Raw genomic sequence first — 19843 nt, forward strand, 5'->3', positions numbered from 1 at the left:
CAAGTGTTCCCCAAGTCTGCCTTCTCTTGGAATGCTACCTGCCAGTGCATACTCCGGGATCACTTATAGAGCTTGGTGTGGGTTCAGAGAGCCATAGAGCAAGGCTTTGCTCGGAGTGAGGAGATGCAGCAGAAGGTGGCTGGAAGCGAGGCTGAGTTGTGCCTGGGGGCACAGCCAAGGCTGTGGCAGAGCTGCTGTGCTGGGGCTGCACAGCCTGGCAGGAGAGGAGCAGTGTCTGCCAGAGTGCCAGCATCCCCAGGCTGCTGCGCTCCATCCAGGCATGGCTTTTACCAGCTACATGTACAGCTCCTGCAGATGAAGAGGAGCTGCTGCCCCCACCTCAGTGCCTCTCTTCGTGTGCCTCTTCAAGCTGCTGCAGCACAGAGGCAAAGCCCACAGTGAGCTCAGCTGCGGCAGGGTTCCTTCCACCACACAGTTGTATTTGGTTATTTTTGGCAGTTCCGCCCAGCAAAAGCAAAAAAACCCAGAGAATTAACTAGTTGTTCCATTAAAACACAACGCTGTGCTCTTAGTCAAACCTGCACAAATCTTCCTGGCTCGTGGTCCCAGCATGGGAGAAACCAAATGGCAGGGCAGTGAGATGTCACCTGGGTGAGCAGTTCCAAAGCCATTCTTTCAAAGTTCACGTTTTTCCCTCCCCAGCCAGTTCATTTGTGTACCTACCCACCTGGATTACCTTTGATTGCACTATCAGCTCACACACCGCGTTATCCTGGCTCTGAGCAATTTGATTTGCTTTTGTGTCATGCTTAATTGACAAGAATGCTGTTTTTACCCACCCTTGCCAGGAACTACCAGACATGCAGAGTCAAAACAGCTTGCCTTCCTCAACAGATCCATCAGTTACATGTGTCAAAGCAACTTTATTACTCCAGCTAAACACACCACTATCCTAGTGAGGTGGTGGAAAGCTTCCTTACTCACTGCTTAACAAACAGCAAGTATACTCAATGTCTCTCAAGGGTAAATCACCCACAGGTTACTCAGCTTCTCATCTGTAGAGGATTCCAGCTTGCAGGAATCTCGCTATATCTTTTCAAGCCCTCACTCTGTTCTCAACAGTTTTAATAAAACTGCTAAATCTTTCACGTGTAGGCATTGAAATACAATCATCCAGGAACACAGCTGCCAAGTTCTCCTGGAGTTTGTGCAAGCTGAGCTGAGAAAGACTCCGGTTCTTCATCCTTCTGTGAACACAAGGGCTGGGAGAGAACTGTTCCATCCATGTTCCCTGAGCAGGACCTTTGCAGAGTCAAGCAATTCCTGTCTCTTAGGTGCCTTCTTGGCTGCAGCTCTGCACTTCCCTAATTCTTCAGGGACACAATCAAATAGTCTGGGTAAGAAACATTTAGTGAGGTCTTTAGGAAGTGAGAGTTGAAATTCTAATTTTAAAGGCTGTTTTCCTGAATAGCCCACAAAGTCTATGTCTTACAGTTCATAAAGCACCCTCTTGATAGCACTCTGGGCATTCAGTATTTTTTACTGTATTGTTTGTGCTTGAATAATGAAATGTTTAGTCTGTTTTCATTAGACATGTCTGCATTTTCAGAGCTGTGTAAGAAAATCCTTCAGTCTAATTTCTGATTGCTTGCTGTCAGACTAGACCATCTATTCATCTATTATTTTGCACTCCAAAAGGTACTGGGTTTCTAGGCAATTATTATTCTGATTTCTTTAAGGAACAGCTAGGCGAAAATTAATTTTGGTTCTTTGGTGTAACTGGCTATAGACTTTGGTTTTCAGTTGAGTTTTCTCCTTCCCTCCCCATTGCAAACCACCTATAGTACCCAGCACTTTGTTAAAGACTGAAAGCAAAAGTATAACTCAGAGCAGATTTCTTCCTGATAAAATGTTACAGGTGCAGGTCCTAGCTTTCCCCGTGTTCTGGTAGCAGTGATTTTTTCTGCCTGGCACACCAGGCAACTCTGGAATGCCTGAAGACCGGGATTTCTGGCTCAGTCCATGAGTCTAGACTTTGTACCCAGATTTTTTTTCCTTTCTTATGTGTTAGAATAAACCTTAGGTGCCTGTATAATAGAATATTTTGAAGCATAGACCCATTAAAATTGGATTCTTATCTGTAAGTGTATGTTTCAAAAATCAAGTAATACAAGATTTATAGAAATCCATACCAGGCATTAAAAAATGAGGTCAGGTGAAGTATTCTGACATATAAAAGTGATTTTTCAACATAATGGTTTTTTATAGCACCTTTACTGCAGATGATTTTGGGATGGAACATGTCCAGGTTAAGCGTGCTTGGGAAGTGCCCTTGGGAAGAAGAGATGCAGGAATCTTCTCTGTGTACAGCTGTGCAGAGGTTACAGGTGGTGGGGGCACAGTGTGTGGGAGTGAGCAGGACTGTTCACACTTGCCTCATCCCTGAGGTATCCTGTTAAATGACTCCATGTTCCTGTGGACTGACAACTCCACCCAAAGGGATGGGGCATGCTCTGCTTCTAAGTGAGAGACACAGCACTCTGTGTTTTCTGCCATCTCACTGGCTTTGGCAGCTCTTCTCTCCTTGCTTAGGATGTCAGCTAGGTTAGACCTCTCTGGGTCCTCTGTAGGGACCCAGCATACTCAGCAGCATTTCTGCTTGTGCTCCACAACCCAAGCACCGTAACCACTCACTTCTAAAATATTCTTTGGCTCTGTATCATAGTCTCATGAGAATATCCGCCAGTCCAGATGTTCTGGTGGTGATAATTTAATGGAAGTGATGTGCAAAGCTCAGTAAGCACAGGTGAGGTGTTGGACTGCGCTGCCAGGAGCCAGAGGGTGAGACTGTGAGAGCAGGCACTACAGAGGGTAATTTGGGAGGAAATTCCACAAATAACCAAGATGGTCTGAAGGTTTAAGGGGTACATATATTTGTCCCATCTTCTTTGTTGTTGTATTCCAGGATGTGGATCAGAGCTGCAGCCACAGGAGGTTCTGGCTCTCTGCTCTCCCTGAAGGCAGCCTCACTGTGTATAGGGCAAACCTAACCAAAAGATGACAGCCAACCTGATAAGCAGCAGAGTTACCTCCCCAGGGTTCTGCAGTTCTCTGGGGCTTGTACAGGCAGCTTTTGCAGAGGTTTCAGATTAGGGAGGAGTTGCCTCCAGAGCTGACCTTCTTAAAGTTAAGAAATAATCAAACAAAACCAAATGAGAAAGTAGCTGGAAGAGCCAGCAGTGTTATTAAGCTGCAGTGTCAGGTTATTTGTCTTTGCCATCCTGTACACAATCTGCAGGCAGAATGAGAGTGTGTTTCAGGCAGATCTGAGTCCTTCGGTGCGTGTTGTATTTTGATCAATGTGCTGGTGGATTTCTGAGAGTTATTTTCTCACTCGGGTAATCTCAATAAAGAACAGAGAGCAAGAGGCTCAGAGGGCAGCAGGTCAATGGCCAGCATAGTTCTGTGGAGAGTCCTGATCCTACACTGATTTTCCTCAGATGAGGAGCTGTCACCATAGCAATGTTTTCTGCTTGCCTTAGTTGCACGGGAGTATTAACTTCTTTGGGTACCACTGATGGGAATTTCCTAAGCATGTGGGCATAGGTTGGGTGCTCCAAGCAGAAAAGTAATCTAAATCACAGCTTGCTTTCTTGTAGTTGAGAGTAACAACACAAAGCTTTGCTTGGAATACATCCATGTAATTACGCAGGTGGCTTGAGGAGTCCCCACTGAAGGGTCATCATTAAATCATTGTGATTTTAAATTTGTTGGGATTTTATTTTAGAAGGCAAGAGGGAGGAACCCAAATACTTGAAATAAATCCCTTTCTAGAATAAAAAAAAAGAAAAATACTATTTTCATTTCAGTGCTTCTTAGGGCTTGTAGGTTTATGCCAGCCACAGAAAATTAAGCTTTCACTGTGCTTTCACCATCTAAACTGAGTGATCTCTACAGAGCATTTCAGTTCAGATTAGTTAATCTGAGCATTTCAGGTGTTTCTTTAATATTAAACCCTAGGTAAATGTTTCAAAACATTAACATCAGTAACTGATAGAGAAGTCAAGAACAGACCCGTTTCACTTCTTTTTGCCATGGCTGTGGAGTTTGAGGTGCTCAGCTGGAGGACTGAAATGTGAGGTCTCCAAATTAAATGTCAAACACCACAGCTTTGTAGAGCAGTCATCCAAAAACCAAATTTTGCCCGGCATTATATGCGATATGGTCCAGCATCTCAGAAGTTAGGGGAGATTTTATACTGGCTTACGAGGTGCTGGTTCAGGTTCGAAACAAAGACCAGCTGGAGTTTCATGGATTCATGGATTCTCCATCTTTGCTGCCTTCAGGGTGCCTCTTGCTTGGGTCATTAAAAGAGCAATGTCTACTTAGCAAGCATGTACCTCCTCTTAGCAGACATTCCATTTGGTCTGCAGTGACAGCCCTGCAAACACCTCTGTTTTAGTTCCCTAAGCATTTAAAGAGCTTGTAGATGGGATTGCAAACTAGACACTGATGTGCCAAGGCACCCCTTTGACAGCTCCCCATCCACTGGTGGCTCCAACCAGTCCGTCTCTAGTGCCAAGCAACCTCCCTGTAAACCAGCTGTCATGCCTGGGGTAGCTGTGAGGGATCATCATTGCTGGGCTTATCAGCTGCCCTGTTTGCTGCAGGCTCATAAAGCCAGATCCTGCTGGAAACTCTATGGCCTGTGTTCCCGTGAACTCCTGCCAGTCCCTGGAATCTTCCCCCTACTTTGTTCTCCTGGGGATATTCCCCTTTCCTTCTCACAAGGCTTATCTAGTGCTGCCTGCTGACCTGCCTTTCCCAGCCTGAGCTTCTCCAGCTTCTTCTGCCTTCCCCCATTTACTGTGTCCTTCTCTACTGGTGATTTGTTTGCTTGATTAACTCTCGAGTATTTGTTTGATGTCTTTACAGTCTTTCTTGTTAAGAAATACCAGAGAAGTCAGAAGTAAAGCTTTACAGTTTCTCTCTGCTCCTCATCACACTTGTCCCCTTTCCCTAGTGTTAATCCTGCTATTGACCCTCATTTATTTTTCAGTTTGTTTCTTCCTTCTCTGATTGTCTTCAGTTTGACACAGATCATACGCACGTCATCATTTTTTCTCACTTGTACCACAGGGTCATCTTTGCCAGCACACTGTCTTGTTTCTATGCAAGCTTTAATTGCTCTTCATCGTGGAGAGAAGAGGAAAACAATTACATGGTAGTGCTGTTGACAATTAACTTCATGTAACGTTACCTACTGCTGGCGGTGTGCTGGAAAATACAATGTCATTTCTTTATTTTAATGAATGCAGGATTACCTTATCTTTGAAGCTGTTAAGTCAAAGAGAATTTTGCCTCTTGCCATAGTAGCATCAGGGTTAGAGCAACAGAAAAACAGCTCAGAACATTCAATATGCAATTTTTAGACTGAAACTGCTTGATATTGTTGAAAACATAGCCTTTGACCATGATCTGAATAAGCCTTGCCTACCTGTATCAAAAGAGACAGTTTTTGTAGTGTGTCAGCATCAAGTGCATATCTGAGGGCATTTTGGGAAAATATGTTTAAGGGGAAAAACTAGGGTTCATGCTGGTGAACATTTGAAATGTGAAAGTCCTCCTGAGCACAACAAATGTTTGAAGTGATAATAAAAACCTTTTACAGATAGAAACACTCTATTATAAACCAAGGAGCAATTTCATAGCAATCCAGGCAAATAAAATACCTGCTCAATAGCCTGCTTCTGCTGAAGTCAATAGCAGACCAGTCTGCAGAGCCTTAGGAAATGCTACAGTACGTACTTTATTGGCACACCAGGTTTATAAAACAAATGCACTTGTTATTACCATGCAAAATACATCCCCCTGAGCTCAGTGGGTCTTCTGATGGCCCTGGCTGGCACACCTAGGCATGAGAAGGTTTCAGTGCAATCTTTCTTGAATCAAATGAGAAGTAGAATGAAAATTAAATCTAATTGCATTAGACAAGGCAAAGCATTAGCAGCCTTTACAAATAATTAAAGCTTTGGAGTGGAATAAGATAAGGAATTGAATGGTTTGATGTTAACATACGGGATTACTTGCTGTGGGTGAGGCAGTGCTTTCGCTCGTGTTTAAAAATCCATAGTAGGTGCATGAAAGAAGCAGTAATACCTTGGAAACAGTTGTAGCCCCACAGCAAGTCCTCACTGGATTTTAACCTCTCTGAGATTGTTCCACTGCAGCTTCTTCCCTTCAGAAATTATTGGCCAAATATTTCCCAGTCATTCTCAAGTCTTACACAGGCACATTTAATCACAGCAGAAACTGAAGCTAGAAGAAATATGCCCATGTGAGAGCTGAGTGAAGAACTAATTCAGTAAATTTCAATTAAAGGCAGCTAAAATGCCTTTGGTTGTTCATCACTGTATGTTCTGTCATCTTGTTGCTCAGCCTGAGCTTTGTGCAAGCAATATATTTCTCTCTCCGGAGGTCAAACAAAAAACACAGTGCCACTCATGCTCAGTGTGCATGCAGTCAGCTCTGCTTTATGCCCAGTGGAAATAGGAGGGAGTGACAGCAGCATAAAGGTCTTGAACCCAAGTTGTGAGTTTCATGAGAGAGGCAGAAACAAGCTGTTTGATGTGATGATTTGCTAGTTTACAAAAACTGCTACTGTGAGGACCAGGAAAATCTCAGATAAACTCAAAAGCTCAAAATTGTCTTGGTAAGGCACCGGAGTTGTTCAGTATCATTAAATTTAAAAATAGTCAAGGGAAATGCATACTAAGGAAGGAAGAGTGAAATGAAGAAGTAGAAAATGAGAAATAACTGGTTAGTCAGCAGTTCTGTCACCCTCTATTTCTATTCCAGTAACTTAAAATCGGGTCTTTGTGCCTTCATGAATGAATCGGAAGAGCTGCCTGAGCAAAAAGATACTTAAGAATTTGCTTCTTTGCTTTCAGCTGAAACTTCTTAAAATAAGGGACCCATAAAGGTGTATTTAAACCATTTTGAAGTACAGGTAGGTTTATCAGAGTTTTTCTCATTAAATTGTAACTGTAGAAATTTGTACAAAAAATTTAAAAAAATAAAAAGGAAAGGCCTAACAGTGGAAAGGATGTTTTCATGTTTAGGTCCTTTTTATCTCTTGGATACATCTTTGTAGGCGAGCTCTTTGTAAAGCAGAATAGCTGAGACAACTATCAAGAAACAGATGTTCTCTGAACACCTACCTACACAAACTCCAGTGGCAGAAGGAAAGTATGCCACAAGTCTGTTGTTTAATCCAGTCAAAAGATAAGCCAGAAGTACAACCACTGAACAGCCTTTCCCATCTGTAAGGCTCAGAAAACCCACGAGTGATAACTTCTTTTATCAGACTTCTTATGTGGGGAAATATGACATAGACCCAAGATCACTTGTGAAATTTAGATAATGCTGTTTCTTAGCCTGAAAGGAGAATTATTGTGAGATGTACTGGCACTGAAGTGACAGTACATGTGCAAGTGTTCTTTAGAAGCCAATAATATCTCAAGAATGTAACAAAATTTGGATGCCATTATTCTTTTTCACTTGCAGTTCAGGAAAAAAAAATGGCTCAACCTTGGGTGTACATAGACATCTGAAATGCAGCTGCAAGTTTCAGTAAACAGCAAAAGCATGTGTGGATGGTTTGGAATGACAGGGCATAAGCTTTTTTCTGTTAGGGTGTTGCTTAGATACATGATTATCCGCACAAAAAGCATTCTCCAAAAAAAAATAGGGAAATAAGAATGGAAGCAGCTTTAAAGGATGAAAAATTATGATTGCAACAGAAATCTACTTCTGAAACAGTGTTCACCTGGAATCACCAGCTGCACGAAGACTGTGGGAAGGTCAGAGGAGGTGGCAGTGTACAGCTTCAGATATTGGACACATCTTAAGAGTGAGAAGGAATTGGTGATTCTTGGGGTCCATGAGCTCTCCTATCATCTACATCCATGATTACTGAGACACACTTCACATATTTCTTGGTTATCATGCTTTTGTTTTCTGTGTATTTGTAAAGAGTTACTCTAAGTGCAGGGGTGTTTCCTTTGTGTGAGGGTGTTTCAGAAACCCCTGTGTTTTAGGTGTCACTGGGCAGTGCAGTAAGCCAAGGCAGGTGCTTCTTCACACACCCTGGATTATGAGAAGGGGTTTGATACCCCTCCTGACAGCTGTTAATGCCAGAGTGTGAAGCCCTAAGCCTGTAGTGCAAAAGGGAGGTTTTTTCACAAATACAACTTTGTCCAACAATTGTGGAGCGTGTGGGATGTATTTTTCCATTATTAACACCACCACCATTTCAGAGAGAATATAGCAAAATGGTTTTCCCCAGCTGTTAGGATAAGAAAATAAAACAAGCCAGACAGGATTGCAGGATCCTGCAATCATCAGGTGTGGAGGCAGCCCCAGGAAGCAGCCCTTGGCTGGTTTAGATCAGTGTACAAGGAGACAGGCTGCCACCGAAAGAAAGAACATTCTACTCTCATCTCCTTTTTCTGGAAGTCCTCCTTTGTGAGGTGGTTTAGGACTAATTTAGGCAACACTAACCAATATTCTTTGTGTTTTAACAAGCCATTAGAGTGCTTTGGCTGTGCCAAGGGGTAGAATAACTGAAAAGAGAGGAGGGTATTTAGTAGCATCTTGCTGAAGATTTGTCCAAGAAAGGCAGCATAAAATGAATAAAATAATTTGTCTTGATTTTTATGACTGTAAACCATAGACTGGCCCAAAAGTTTAGCAGACAAGAAGATTATATTATTTATAAGAACAATAAAACTTTAAGTATTGCAAGAAAGTTTATGAACAATATGTTTATAGAGGAGATTGTCACGCCACAGGGCATGTCCATCCCTTTACAGTCAATTCAGCAAGAAGAGTGCCAATTTATAGGTCCTGAGTTTCTTGTTCTTTGTGTAGTTTGAATTCATCCTCCTTTGAGCTTTATTCTCCACCATCTCCTTATAGCAGAGGCTCCCTGTCCCTCACTCGAAACCATGTTCTGTTGCAACAGGATTACCCAGAAAACTGAACATAAGCTTGCCAAAGATTTTGAGCCTCAAGCCTGTGACTCTCCCCATGTATTCCCTCTTCAGGGGGGCCTGCTTAGCAAGATTGGGCCAGAGCTGCTGCTCAGCTGGCAACACTGATGGCTTGGCACAAGTCAGTCCCCTTTTGCTTGTACAAGGTGTATAAAGAGCAGCTGGCCCCAGCCAGGGAACCATAAAACTGATTTAGAGACACTTCTGCTTCTTCCTTGGCTTGGTTCTATGCCAAAGCAACTTCTGCAGACCTCCTTCTGTATTTATTGGGTTTTCTCTTTAGGATAATGGCACGTAGTAGTGAGCAAGGGTGCACTTGTTTAGTTGGTCTTTGGTGTGAACTCCTTTGCAGGCTGTACACAGAAAGGGAAACATGCAGTGAAGCTGGGAAAAAGCTTGCCAACTTGTGCTGAGTGAAAAGAGCAAGAATACTGCTGCTGGTGGTGAAGCTGAAGCCCCAGCATTTATCTTTTGAAGGGCCATGTATCACTCAAACACACCGAAGTTAGGCCACTTGAGCTGATAAATGTGCCTGCTGAGTGCCCACTAGAGACTGAAGATCTTTCTTGGAAAGCTCAACTTGAAGGTGTCAGCTTATAAAAACACACTTGGGAAACCTGCTGTGAGGAGGAGAAGTTAAACATTCACGAGCAGCCAGGTTTTGAGAGGTTATTCCTCTCTCCTTCCCTGAGGTTTCTTTGGGGTCAGCCCCAGTGCCTTAGTCAAGGCACGGTACCTCATCAAGGTAGCAACAGTTTCATCTTTGTCATTCACTTCTACAGAAAAAAACACTACTCCCTCTTAGTCTCTTTTTATGCCTTTTGCATGCACCTGGTAACTTAAAAACTCTTCATTATTTCAACTTTTGATTGTATACGTAATTGTTACAAATTTAATCTTTTTTTTTTTTCCTAGGGGAAGCTTGTTTTATTTTAGCCTTATAATTCTTTTTAAACCCAACATACATTAAAGAGGACTGAATATGTGGCCATGACCTTTTGGCCTGTGGTTTAAAGCATGACCAGCAGAGAAATGCCAGGGGTGATTGATTCTGGTATTCACTGATGTAAAGCATCACAGCACTTTGGATAACCAATAACCTGATCACCGTTGTGTGTAAATAGAATAAAATCAGTACTGTAGAAGGCCTGTAATAATCACCTGCAGCGCTTTGAAACTCCTTAAAGTTCAAGTACATTAATTTCACGGTTATAAGCCGCACCTGATTATAAGCTGCACGTTCCAATACAGAGTGTGATAAAAGGTATCTATTCTATCACCATCTGTTGAGGGTGGGGGCAGTGATCCTTATCTCCACAGGAGATAGTCTGCTAATGGGCCATCCATTGAAACCAGGCAGGGCATTGTTCTTTATCTTTTCACAACACATCCTTCCCCCAGCGAGTCATTTTCTACTGATGGCCCTTTGAGTCCCACTGTGGGACTGATAAAATTACTTCATTACTACATTGGAAGTTGCTCCAGCCAGGGGGAAGAGCCCAACATTTCTTACCAAGATAAAACCAGAGGTTTTGGGACACTAAGGGAGCCCCTTTCTCCACTGGACTCCAGAGGAAAACCGGATTTCTCCACATCACCACTGGACCTCCGGAGGGAAACTGCACCTTGTACAGGAGCACTGCTCCAACTGAATCACATCTGTCACTGCAGGAGGATGCAGCCACCATTTAATGGGACTGCTACCAACACCCTGCCTGACAGGGTGTCAGGCTGTACTCTGACTTTGTCAGGGTTTGGAGTTTGTTTCTTTGTAGTACTGTATTTCTATTTTAATTTCCCTAGAAAAGAACTGTTATTCCTAATTCCCATATCTTTGCCTGAGAGCCCCTTGATTTCAAAATTATAATAATTTGGAGGGAGGGGGTTTGCATTCTTCATTTCAAAGAGAAGTTCCTGCCTTTCTTGGCAGACACCTGTCCTCCAAACTAAAACAGCAACTTCTCGTTCTTTGTCCATATATAAGCCACACCTGATTATAAGCCGCACTTTGGGTTCGGACCAAAATTTTAGTCAAAATGGTGCAGCTTATAATCGTGAAATTACTGTAATCATCTCCTGGCTCTGTTCTGCTAGCGTGGCTCCTTTTGAGTAGCAGTTGTCTCAAACACCTGACTAATGTTTCACAGCTGGAAATGAAACTTGGAGCACCAGCAGAGACATGGGTACTTTTTAACTACATTTATTAGGCTTATCATGGTGCTCTTTCTTGGATGAATGGACAGATGGAATGATTATGGAAGTCAGTCCTTATTTGCATGGTCACTCCCATTTTCTCCATGGAATATCTGCCCCAGTACGTGGGTCACCAAGAACTGCAAGTGTATGGTACAGGTTAGGGCAGCCCTAAAAACTGCAGTTGTATCTCATTTATTCAGAAATAGTAAGAGCCCAACTTAAAGGGCCTTAATTCACATGGTGCTGGACAGAGTGCTGCTGTTCAGGAAGTGTTTGCAGATCGTAATCTAAATAAGATCAAATGAGATTTCACAGCCACTTTTATATTAAAGGCTTTACAATAGAAAAGCTCTAAAAAAATTTACTGTTTGAGCCCAAAGGAGGGTATTTTAGTAAAGCAGGTTGAGAAAGATGTTAGAGGGAAAGTAAGTTTCATTTGTAGTCTGAAAATGCAGAGCTGGTTGGAAGAACTGACTTGTAGTATTCCCACTCCTTGGGTAAAAGCTCTGGATGCAGCAGTTTTCTCAGCTCTGAGCAGTGACCCTGTATCCAAGGCAACTGTTTCTGGATGTTAGGTGGTAAGGAGCTAGAGAATAAATGAGAGGCAGTTGTAAAATACACAGGTATGATTCTCAGGGGAAATAATGATGAAGTGCTAACAGATGGGAAAGGGTGGAAGGAAGCACCAGAACCCAAACATGGGATTCAGACTAGGATGTTTGGTTCCTATATATGTGTATAGTATGGCTTATGTGTTAGTGAAGACCAACCAGGACTGTTGGAGAGGTATGAAGTAAAGGAACTACAGAAAAGACAGGAAGCAGGAAAACATGAAAATTGGTAGCTCTTTATTTCTCTGTCTGTGTTCTGTAACCCCCATCTCTTAGCCTTTATGTTGCAAGAACTTCTTTCTGGAAGCAGCATTCTGGTTATAGTTGTTTCTGTTGTTGTTTATCTCTGAGGAACCGTTTGTTTAAAAAGGTGCTTTCAACCATTTTAGTTTCTATTGATTTCCTTAAATGTAACTACATGGTGGCTATGTAGTGGTATAGAGGTGATGCTACTCTGATGATCTAAGTACTGTTTCACTCTGGGATTTCAAATGATTGCTCCAGTGTGCTGACCTGCTGTGTGAGTGAAGTCTATGGCAAGACACCTGCATAAGAAGAACTGGGATAGCTGAAAAAGGCAGGGACACATTATGCCCTTTCTTGTGTTGTTTTTTGTGGCTTCCTTGTGTTCAGTGTTTGAAGTGACCTAAACTTTATTGCATCTCTGGGTAAATACATCTTTACTGCAAAACTGTCACCCCCTTTAATCTCAGGATACAGTAAGACAAAGGTAATTGCCAAAGTAATTTGACTGAGAGAAGAGCTCACAAGTACTGAAGCTGCTATTCCTTTGTCTTCTGGCATCAACCATCTCTTACTCATAAGAAAGTGGGTAAAAGAAAAGAAAGCAAGAGCAACAGGAAGCATATGTCACAAGTTTGTCCATCTGTTCTACCTCTTGAATCCATCCCTAGCTTAAGTAATTTAAACCTCCAGATGAGCAGAAAACCACAAACCTGTTATGCAAGGCAGGATGAGGGTCTCATTAAATGCCAGCACTTAACCATGAGAGGCTGCTGAAGAGAGTTTATATCAGCTCATCTCTACTGATTGTCTCTGGGGAGGAGAAATATCAACCAGCTGAAATTAATGTTGCCATAGAGCTTGTATTCTGCTTGCATGCAGAATTGGCATGAGGGACGTTCAGACATTGCATCTGAACCACACAAAGTCAACCCCAAGGCACCTGTAAAATATGTGTCGGGCCATGAAAAACACAAAGCCCTGTTGTGCTTTTTTCCTTGCACTGTGTTGGAAGCACAGGCAGTTCTGGATGAGCTTGTTTCATCCAGACATAACGGTGTTCTTAGCCTTGCATGAGGGCTGAGCTCAGAGATGAGGTACAGAACATACCAGGACCAACTCCTCGTGTCCTTGGGGTGACACCAAGGGACAAACACAGCTGGCAGAGGAAGACCCTGCACAGAGAGCCCGTGACTGCTTCCCTCAGCCAGCTGGTGACCTAAGGGATATGTCTTTGTGGTGGCTTGGCAGTGCTGGGGTGGCATTTGGAATCAGTGGTCTCAAAGATATTTTCCAACCTAAATGATTCAGTGTTTGCCTGGCCTCATTTTTTGCCTGCTTTGTGTATTTGTTAGCATTCTCATCGCTGTGATGGGCCCTTTCACCTTGCCTACTACATACTGAATTTTGGTAGCATTTTGCTTCAGAAATTTTTTTTGAAACAAACTGCATCAAAAATACAAAACTTCACCACTTCTCTTGAAGGATCACCAGGAAATACTAAAAGGCTTCAACGCATTTACAGCTTGATCCAAACTGTCGCTATCTTCTTTTTTTTCCTAATTAATAAGTGTGTCTAGCCATATGTGTGACAATAAACCCATTTATTTTGATGGTGATGTTCACATGCTTGCTGTGAAGCACATGCTCAAGTGCTTTGCTGACAAGGCACAGGCGAACAGATGCCTTCTCCATAACGAGTTGGCTGTGTATCCCTAGCTGGCAACCACAACAGGCTCCCCGGCTCCTTCTGAGGACCAGGCGCGTTTGGATATTCATCATTAAATGAGAAGACTCCTGCTAGCAGCCAGCCCAATCCAGAGAACAGGTCCACCCCACAGAGAAGGAACTTCACAGAGCCCATGGCAGGCTTTGTGAGGTCTGCTCTTGTTATCAGAATGGAGACACTGTGGGTTCAGAAAGTGAAATGTATGACCTCTTTGATAATATTTTTCTGGTAATACTGTGCAAGTTTTTCACTGACTTTTACTCAAAATACTTTTTACGATGATGCTTTCATCATAAAATCATAGAACAGCTTGGATTGGAAGGGATTGAAGGGTCATATATTCACCTGGGCAGGGACACCTTTCCCTAGAGTTACCCAAATTATGAGGCATAGCTGGCACTCAGCTGTTTCTGAGGCTGCCAAATCTGTTGTGAAAGTAGGACCACCTCTTCCCTCGTGCATCTTCATGTCACTGAAAAGATGCATATGAGTTTACTTGTCATGAGCATTTACTTTCTTCTAGCAACCAATGGGAAATTCTCTATCAGCAGGGTAAGAAGGGAGCACAGATTAACTACCCAGAAAAATTCAGCCATTGCAAAAATAGATAAACAGATTTCAGGCAGCAGTCTCAACTCATTATATATAGGCAATATTATCCTGTTGCTGTTTATAAAGGTGTGTCATGGTAATGAGCTGGATTTAATTATTTCATTATGCTCTGTGATGATTTCATTATGCTCTATGCTTTTTCTTCACAAATTTCTGTTTATATAGTCTGGTGTTGATATTTACCTCCTTGGATATGTTACTTGCTCAGTATTTTGGTGGAACAATACAGCAATGAAATTTCAGAATGTGGATTTCATAAAACTTTATATTAGATGGGGTTATTTATTCATGGGACATAAGCAGTCACCTCCGTTCCTGTGAATGTGTTTTTTGCCTGAGCCGCCAAATGTTTTTACAGGGAAGAATAGCAGAACAAAGCCAATTCCTGCAGAACTGAGTTTCAGAAGAATCTTCTTGTGATAGGGCAAGAAATATATATAATCTTTTTCATAAGATAACTGGTATTAGAAAATAATATGGAGTAAACGTACTGTATTTATTTGCATGCAAATTTAAGTTCATTTTTGCTGTTATTTAACCATCTGTTAGCTACAAGGCATTACTGCTTACTTATAAAACTTTGTGTGAGTAATGTTATAATAATAAGTAATATTACAATAAGTAATTCATATAAAGAAGGGTTGAATTAATATTGTTGCTGGATCTTCACAGAGTTTCTATGCTCTGATTTTTCTATTCAACTGTGCGGCAGTGTTTTTCCCTGCTGTAATTATCCATCTGCAAGTTCCCAGTGCCCCCAGTCTGCCAGGCAGTTCTGTGGTGTGATGGCTTTTCCTTCCTTCTGTGATGATACCAGGTGGGCTAGTCACAGCTGGGATTTGGAAAGACTTAAAAGTGCTGTTATTTTTAAAACAATATTCAGTTGTTTGGGATATGGTGGTTTTTTTTTTTTCCTGTTATACAACCTGAAAACTTCCATCATCTCAGTGGGAATGGTATAATCAGACCCCTCTAACAAAAATGTTACACACTGGGTTACAGCTTGTGAACAGAGAACTTTAACCTTCCATCTGGTAGTGATGGCTGACACATGTGGGAACAGGGAAATGGCCTCTTCACCTCATCCCACCTTGAAAAGGTTTCGGCTCAGTGAGTCTTCTACCTGCATTTTGAGTGGTGTTGCTCTGTTAATAAAGATGATAATCCTTTCATCTTGAAAGGGTTTTTTTTTTAGTTTTAGTCGTCTGCTTGAATTTTTGATGCCTTCTTTATTCTTTATCAAACTCAGTTTCTTGTTGGCCTAAGCACTCCTTTTGTCCAGTGAGATGGGAGACTTGTTAAGGTACATGTATCCTGTGTTATTAATGTTGCCCATTTATCTCCACGCCATAGGTTTTGGAATGACCACACCAGCAACCGTGGCTGGAAAATTATTCCTCATCATTTATGGCCTTTTTGGGTGTGCTGGGACAATCCTCTTCTTCAACCTCTTCTTGGAGCGCATCATCTCCCTCCTGGCATTTATCATGAGGGCGTGCTATGAGAGACAGCTGCAGAGAAGTGGTCTCCTACCTCCCAACTTCCGAAGGGGGTCAGCTGTGTCCGGGGTGGGGAGCCTCGTGGGCTGGAAGCCGTCCGTTTACCACGTGATGCTGATCCTGGGAATTTTTGCTATTACCCTTTCCTGCTGCGCCTCCGCCATGTACACGGCCGTGGAAGGATGGAACTACGTTGACTCCTTGTATTACTGCTTTGTCACCTTCAGCACCATTGGCTTTGGAGACTTGGTAAGCAACCAAAAGGCTACGTACCAACATCAGGGATTGTACAGATTCGGGAACTTCATGTTTATATTGCTGGGGGTATGTTGCATATACTCCCTTTTTAACGTCATCTCAATCGTAATCAAACAAATTTTGAACTGGGTGTTGAAAAAATTCGAATGCAGATGTTGCCCAAAGTGCCATAAATCCAGTACCCGCCTCAGCCGTCGCAACGCCATCACCCCAGGAGCGCGCCTGCGCCGCCACAACGTCGCCATGGACGCTGACGGACAGTACGACAGTGACACCGAGGGCAGGAGGCTCTCTGGAGAGATGATCTCCATGAGGGAGCTCACAGCTTCCAATAAAGTCTCCCTGGCCATTTTGCAGAAGCAGTTGTCCGAGACAGCCAATGGCTACCCGAGGAATGTCTGTATCAATACAAGACAGAATGGTTTCTCTGCGGGGGTTGGGGCTCTGGCCATCATGAACAACCGCTTGGCAGAAACAAGTGATTCTAGGTAGAGTTTTTGGAATTCCTTACGTTTCTTAAATGGAAATAAAATGGTGGTTAGGGTGGAATTACCACTGTAAGCTACTGGAAAGTTTTACATTTCAGAGACAGCCTGGTATTCGTTGGGTGTTCAGCGTTTTACTTTCTGGGGGTTTTATAAGTTTTCTTTAATATGCAGTGAGATCTTTACCATTATGTTACAGTTTTCCCCTAAGGGAGTTTTAAATGAGACTTTGATGTCTTTGATGCAGAATGTGGTGCAATTATAGAAGGATGATGTGCATAATCAGGATGGTGTTAAAACCAACATGTTCTTCTTCAGAATAGAGCCTGAACCCAAACTCTGTGTTGAAAGGCATAAAGTGGGCAAGTTGGGCTCCAGATTAAAACATGGGGTTGGTAAGTCTTGGCTAACCAGTGTCTCACAGTTCTGAAATCTGGATCTGGTCCTGAGCCTTGTACTCAATGCTCTTCAGCAATTCCTTGTAGCAGGTCTCTATGTGACGTACACGTAGATGACTGTCGTCACACCAGCTTTAGGGTGACTGTGCTTCCCTGCAGTAATCCCACTGACTTCTGTGGCAGAGGATGGAATGGGCTGAACTCCCCTCCTACAAATGATGGGGTTTAGCCAGGCTTGTCTGAAATACCACCTGCCACCTAACTCTTAAGAAGTCAGGGGAATATTAAGGACCGTGTTCGAGTGTGCAAAATTTTTCCTACCTACTGAATAACAGAAAACAGGCATTTGTCATCTTCAAGAACTGACTTTGTTTATAAAGCAAGAGAAGCCAGTATGCACCTCTGGTGTCAAAGGTTTGTGTCGCCAGGAAAATGCTTACTTTGTTACTTTCTCGTTGAAATAAGTCACTAAAATGAATGTAGGCTCTCTGTTGTCTAAAATTTGCATCTTTTACTTCTGCAGTATTGTTGCAGAGATTCATGCAAATAAGTTCCTTGCAGTTCTTTGAGGGCCCCAACTTGTTTCCCACAAATCTGACTGTGCAGGTTGTACAGAAGAGCATTGCTTTGGAGTTCTCCCAGAAACTGGCTTCCCCCAAAATGTTGATACCAAGTCTTAAATTGGCCTTTGGCTGTTGCTGCTACCATCTTAAGCCGTATTTAACCTGTGCTAGCCCAAACCACTGAAGAACCTGGTCTAGCAAAGCCAAAAAAAAAAAGCAAGCCTGGTCTATAGTGTGTAGTTTAGCGTGACAAGTGGATGCGGAGGATTTGCTGCAAGCCTCTTTCAAAAATACATGCACAGCTCTGGATCATTTCTCTAAATTCTTTCTACTACACTATGAAGATAATAAAAAGGCTTCTGCTGATTCCAAGCAAAAAATGAAATTTAAGCTTATTATCTGAGAAGCCTTCTCTTGGAAACTAACTGGAAAAAATTGTAGGCAAGACCATGAGTAGTAGGTTGGTCACTGAATAAATTGAACAAGCTGATGAACAAAAACTAGGAATATGAGAAATGTTCGAAAATATTTCCATGAAGTTTTATATATTTTTCTCTATTTACTTTGTTTTGCATGGGTTTGGAGTAGCCATCATTTTTGCTTTCTTTTAAATTTGTAGCAGTGCAAAATGTTTTGGAATTTACCCTTGAAAAACCAACTTTAAATTTGAGGTTTTGCACACCTGAGCCTGCCAGCTGAATTATGGTGATACATGGATCATTTTCCTAAGGAAAAGGAATCAGATCTGCAGATAAGCCATCACACATGGGTCTGTATCACACTGTAAATGTCACAGCTTTTATCAAGATGTGTTTGGCCAGAAACAAGCAGTGATGATTGTAATATGTTTCCAGCTGGCACAGACTCACACTTAAGATTCTGTTGTATGGGAGGGGCTGCATTCAAGAGGCAGGAGCTTTCTTGGTGGTGGAGAGACTCCTCAAGGTCCGTCTGTCAGTGTGCCTTCCTGTCTGTGCACTCACCCTCTTTAGGGAGGCAGAAGGAGGTGTTTAGTGCTCCTTTTGAAGCCCACTGAAGGACAGATTTAGGCAGGATGTGTGGGAGCGGGTCATGGTCTGGAAAAGACTGACTGCTGGAAGACCCAGTTCAGGCAGGTGCCTTCCAAGGATGCAAGGGAAACAGCAGAGGCAGGGAACCAAAAGAATGAAAATTTGTTATTTCCTCTTGAGATTACCCCCACAGGTAGATTCTTACTGTGATGATTTATGTGTTTGTTTACCAAAAGTGTGGATGGGACCCTGCTCTTTTTTTGCAGCCTGACCTCTCTTAGTATTGTATCTTGGTACATTTGTCATCATGGGGACCATTACTCATTAGAATTATTACATAAATCAGGGCAGACAGGCTCTGTCCCAAAGGACTTAGGAGTTTGAACAGATGGTGCCCCAAGCCACACCAGAATTACCTTTTAATTATTTCGCTCATAAAAACAGAATTACCTGTTTGTTATTTCGCACAAACATATGAACATTCTGTGAGCTAAAGAACTCTTATTTTTATGGTAACAAATTTGCAAATTAAGGGTTTCGGGTTTTTTCCAATGAGTTATTTTAAAGGATAACTATTATAACTATGATTAGGATCCTGTTTAAACTGTAAATTTGTGATTGTTTTCAAACTACTTATTCCAGCCTGGCAAATAAGTAATATGAAATTGTATGTACCTCCTCTGTACTTTTTCTTAGTTGAGGCAAAGGCAGACACTCAGTCTGCTTTAACATGGTTGAAATGTTTCCAAGTCTTTGTGGTACCACCAGTCACAGGGGTGCCTTTGCAGGACCCTTTGCAGTTCCTATTAACTCCAGAGGAAGCTGGACCAACTCCTAGAGCTGGGTATCTCGAGGGATCTAATGTTTTCTTACACCCAAGCTCCTTGATGATCTCCATTCTGCTTCTCTTCAGCCTCAGAGGCATAGAAAGTGCATGCCCAGTTATTTACCAGTGGTCCTGTTGCTGGTAGGTCACATGTCCCAGAAGCTGGCATAAGCCAACCACAGGCTTGTATCTAATAAAAAAATCCCCACCTGTAAAATCCCCACACCCATCTGGCTCAGCAAAGCTCAGTTTATAGGAGGGTCAGAGTACAGTTTCTGACCTGGGTCTCAGTGGGAAGCATCTGCCAAAGGGTGGCCTTACAGTTCCCTCATATTCAGTAGCAGAAGTATTTTTCAAGGATGCATGGAAACCAAATCTCTACCCTTCAGCCTGCCAGCC

General features: G+C 42.5%; 1 protein-coding gene across 2 annotated transcripts in view; it reads left to right on the top strand.

Moving 5' to 3' along the window:
* The window catches only part of KCNK12 (potassium two pore domain channel subfamily K member 12), a 28661-nt gene that overhangs the window by 1887 nt on the left and 6931 nt on the right, over positions 1–19843 (top strand). Inside the window, exon 2 of one of the 2 annotated variants that reach the window (XM_033054852.1) lies at positions 15759–16650. In XM_033054852.1, the coding sequence (XP_032910743.1) occupies positions 15759–16650 (892 nt within the window). Of the gene's footprint in view, positions 1–15758; positions 16655–19843 lie in introns of those variants that run through there. The other variant, XM_033054853.1, reaches the window with a different exon arrangement.

Source organism: Catharus ustulatus, chromosome 3, assembly GCF_009819885.2.
Source record: "Catharus ustulatus isolate bCatUst1 chromosome 3, bCatUst1.pri.v2, whole genome shotgun sequence".
NCBI lineage: Eukaryota > Metazoa > Chordata > Aves > Passeriformes > Turdidae > Catharus > Catharus ustulatus.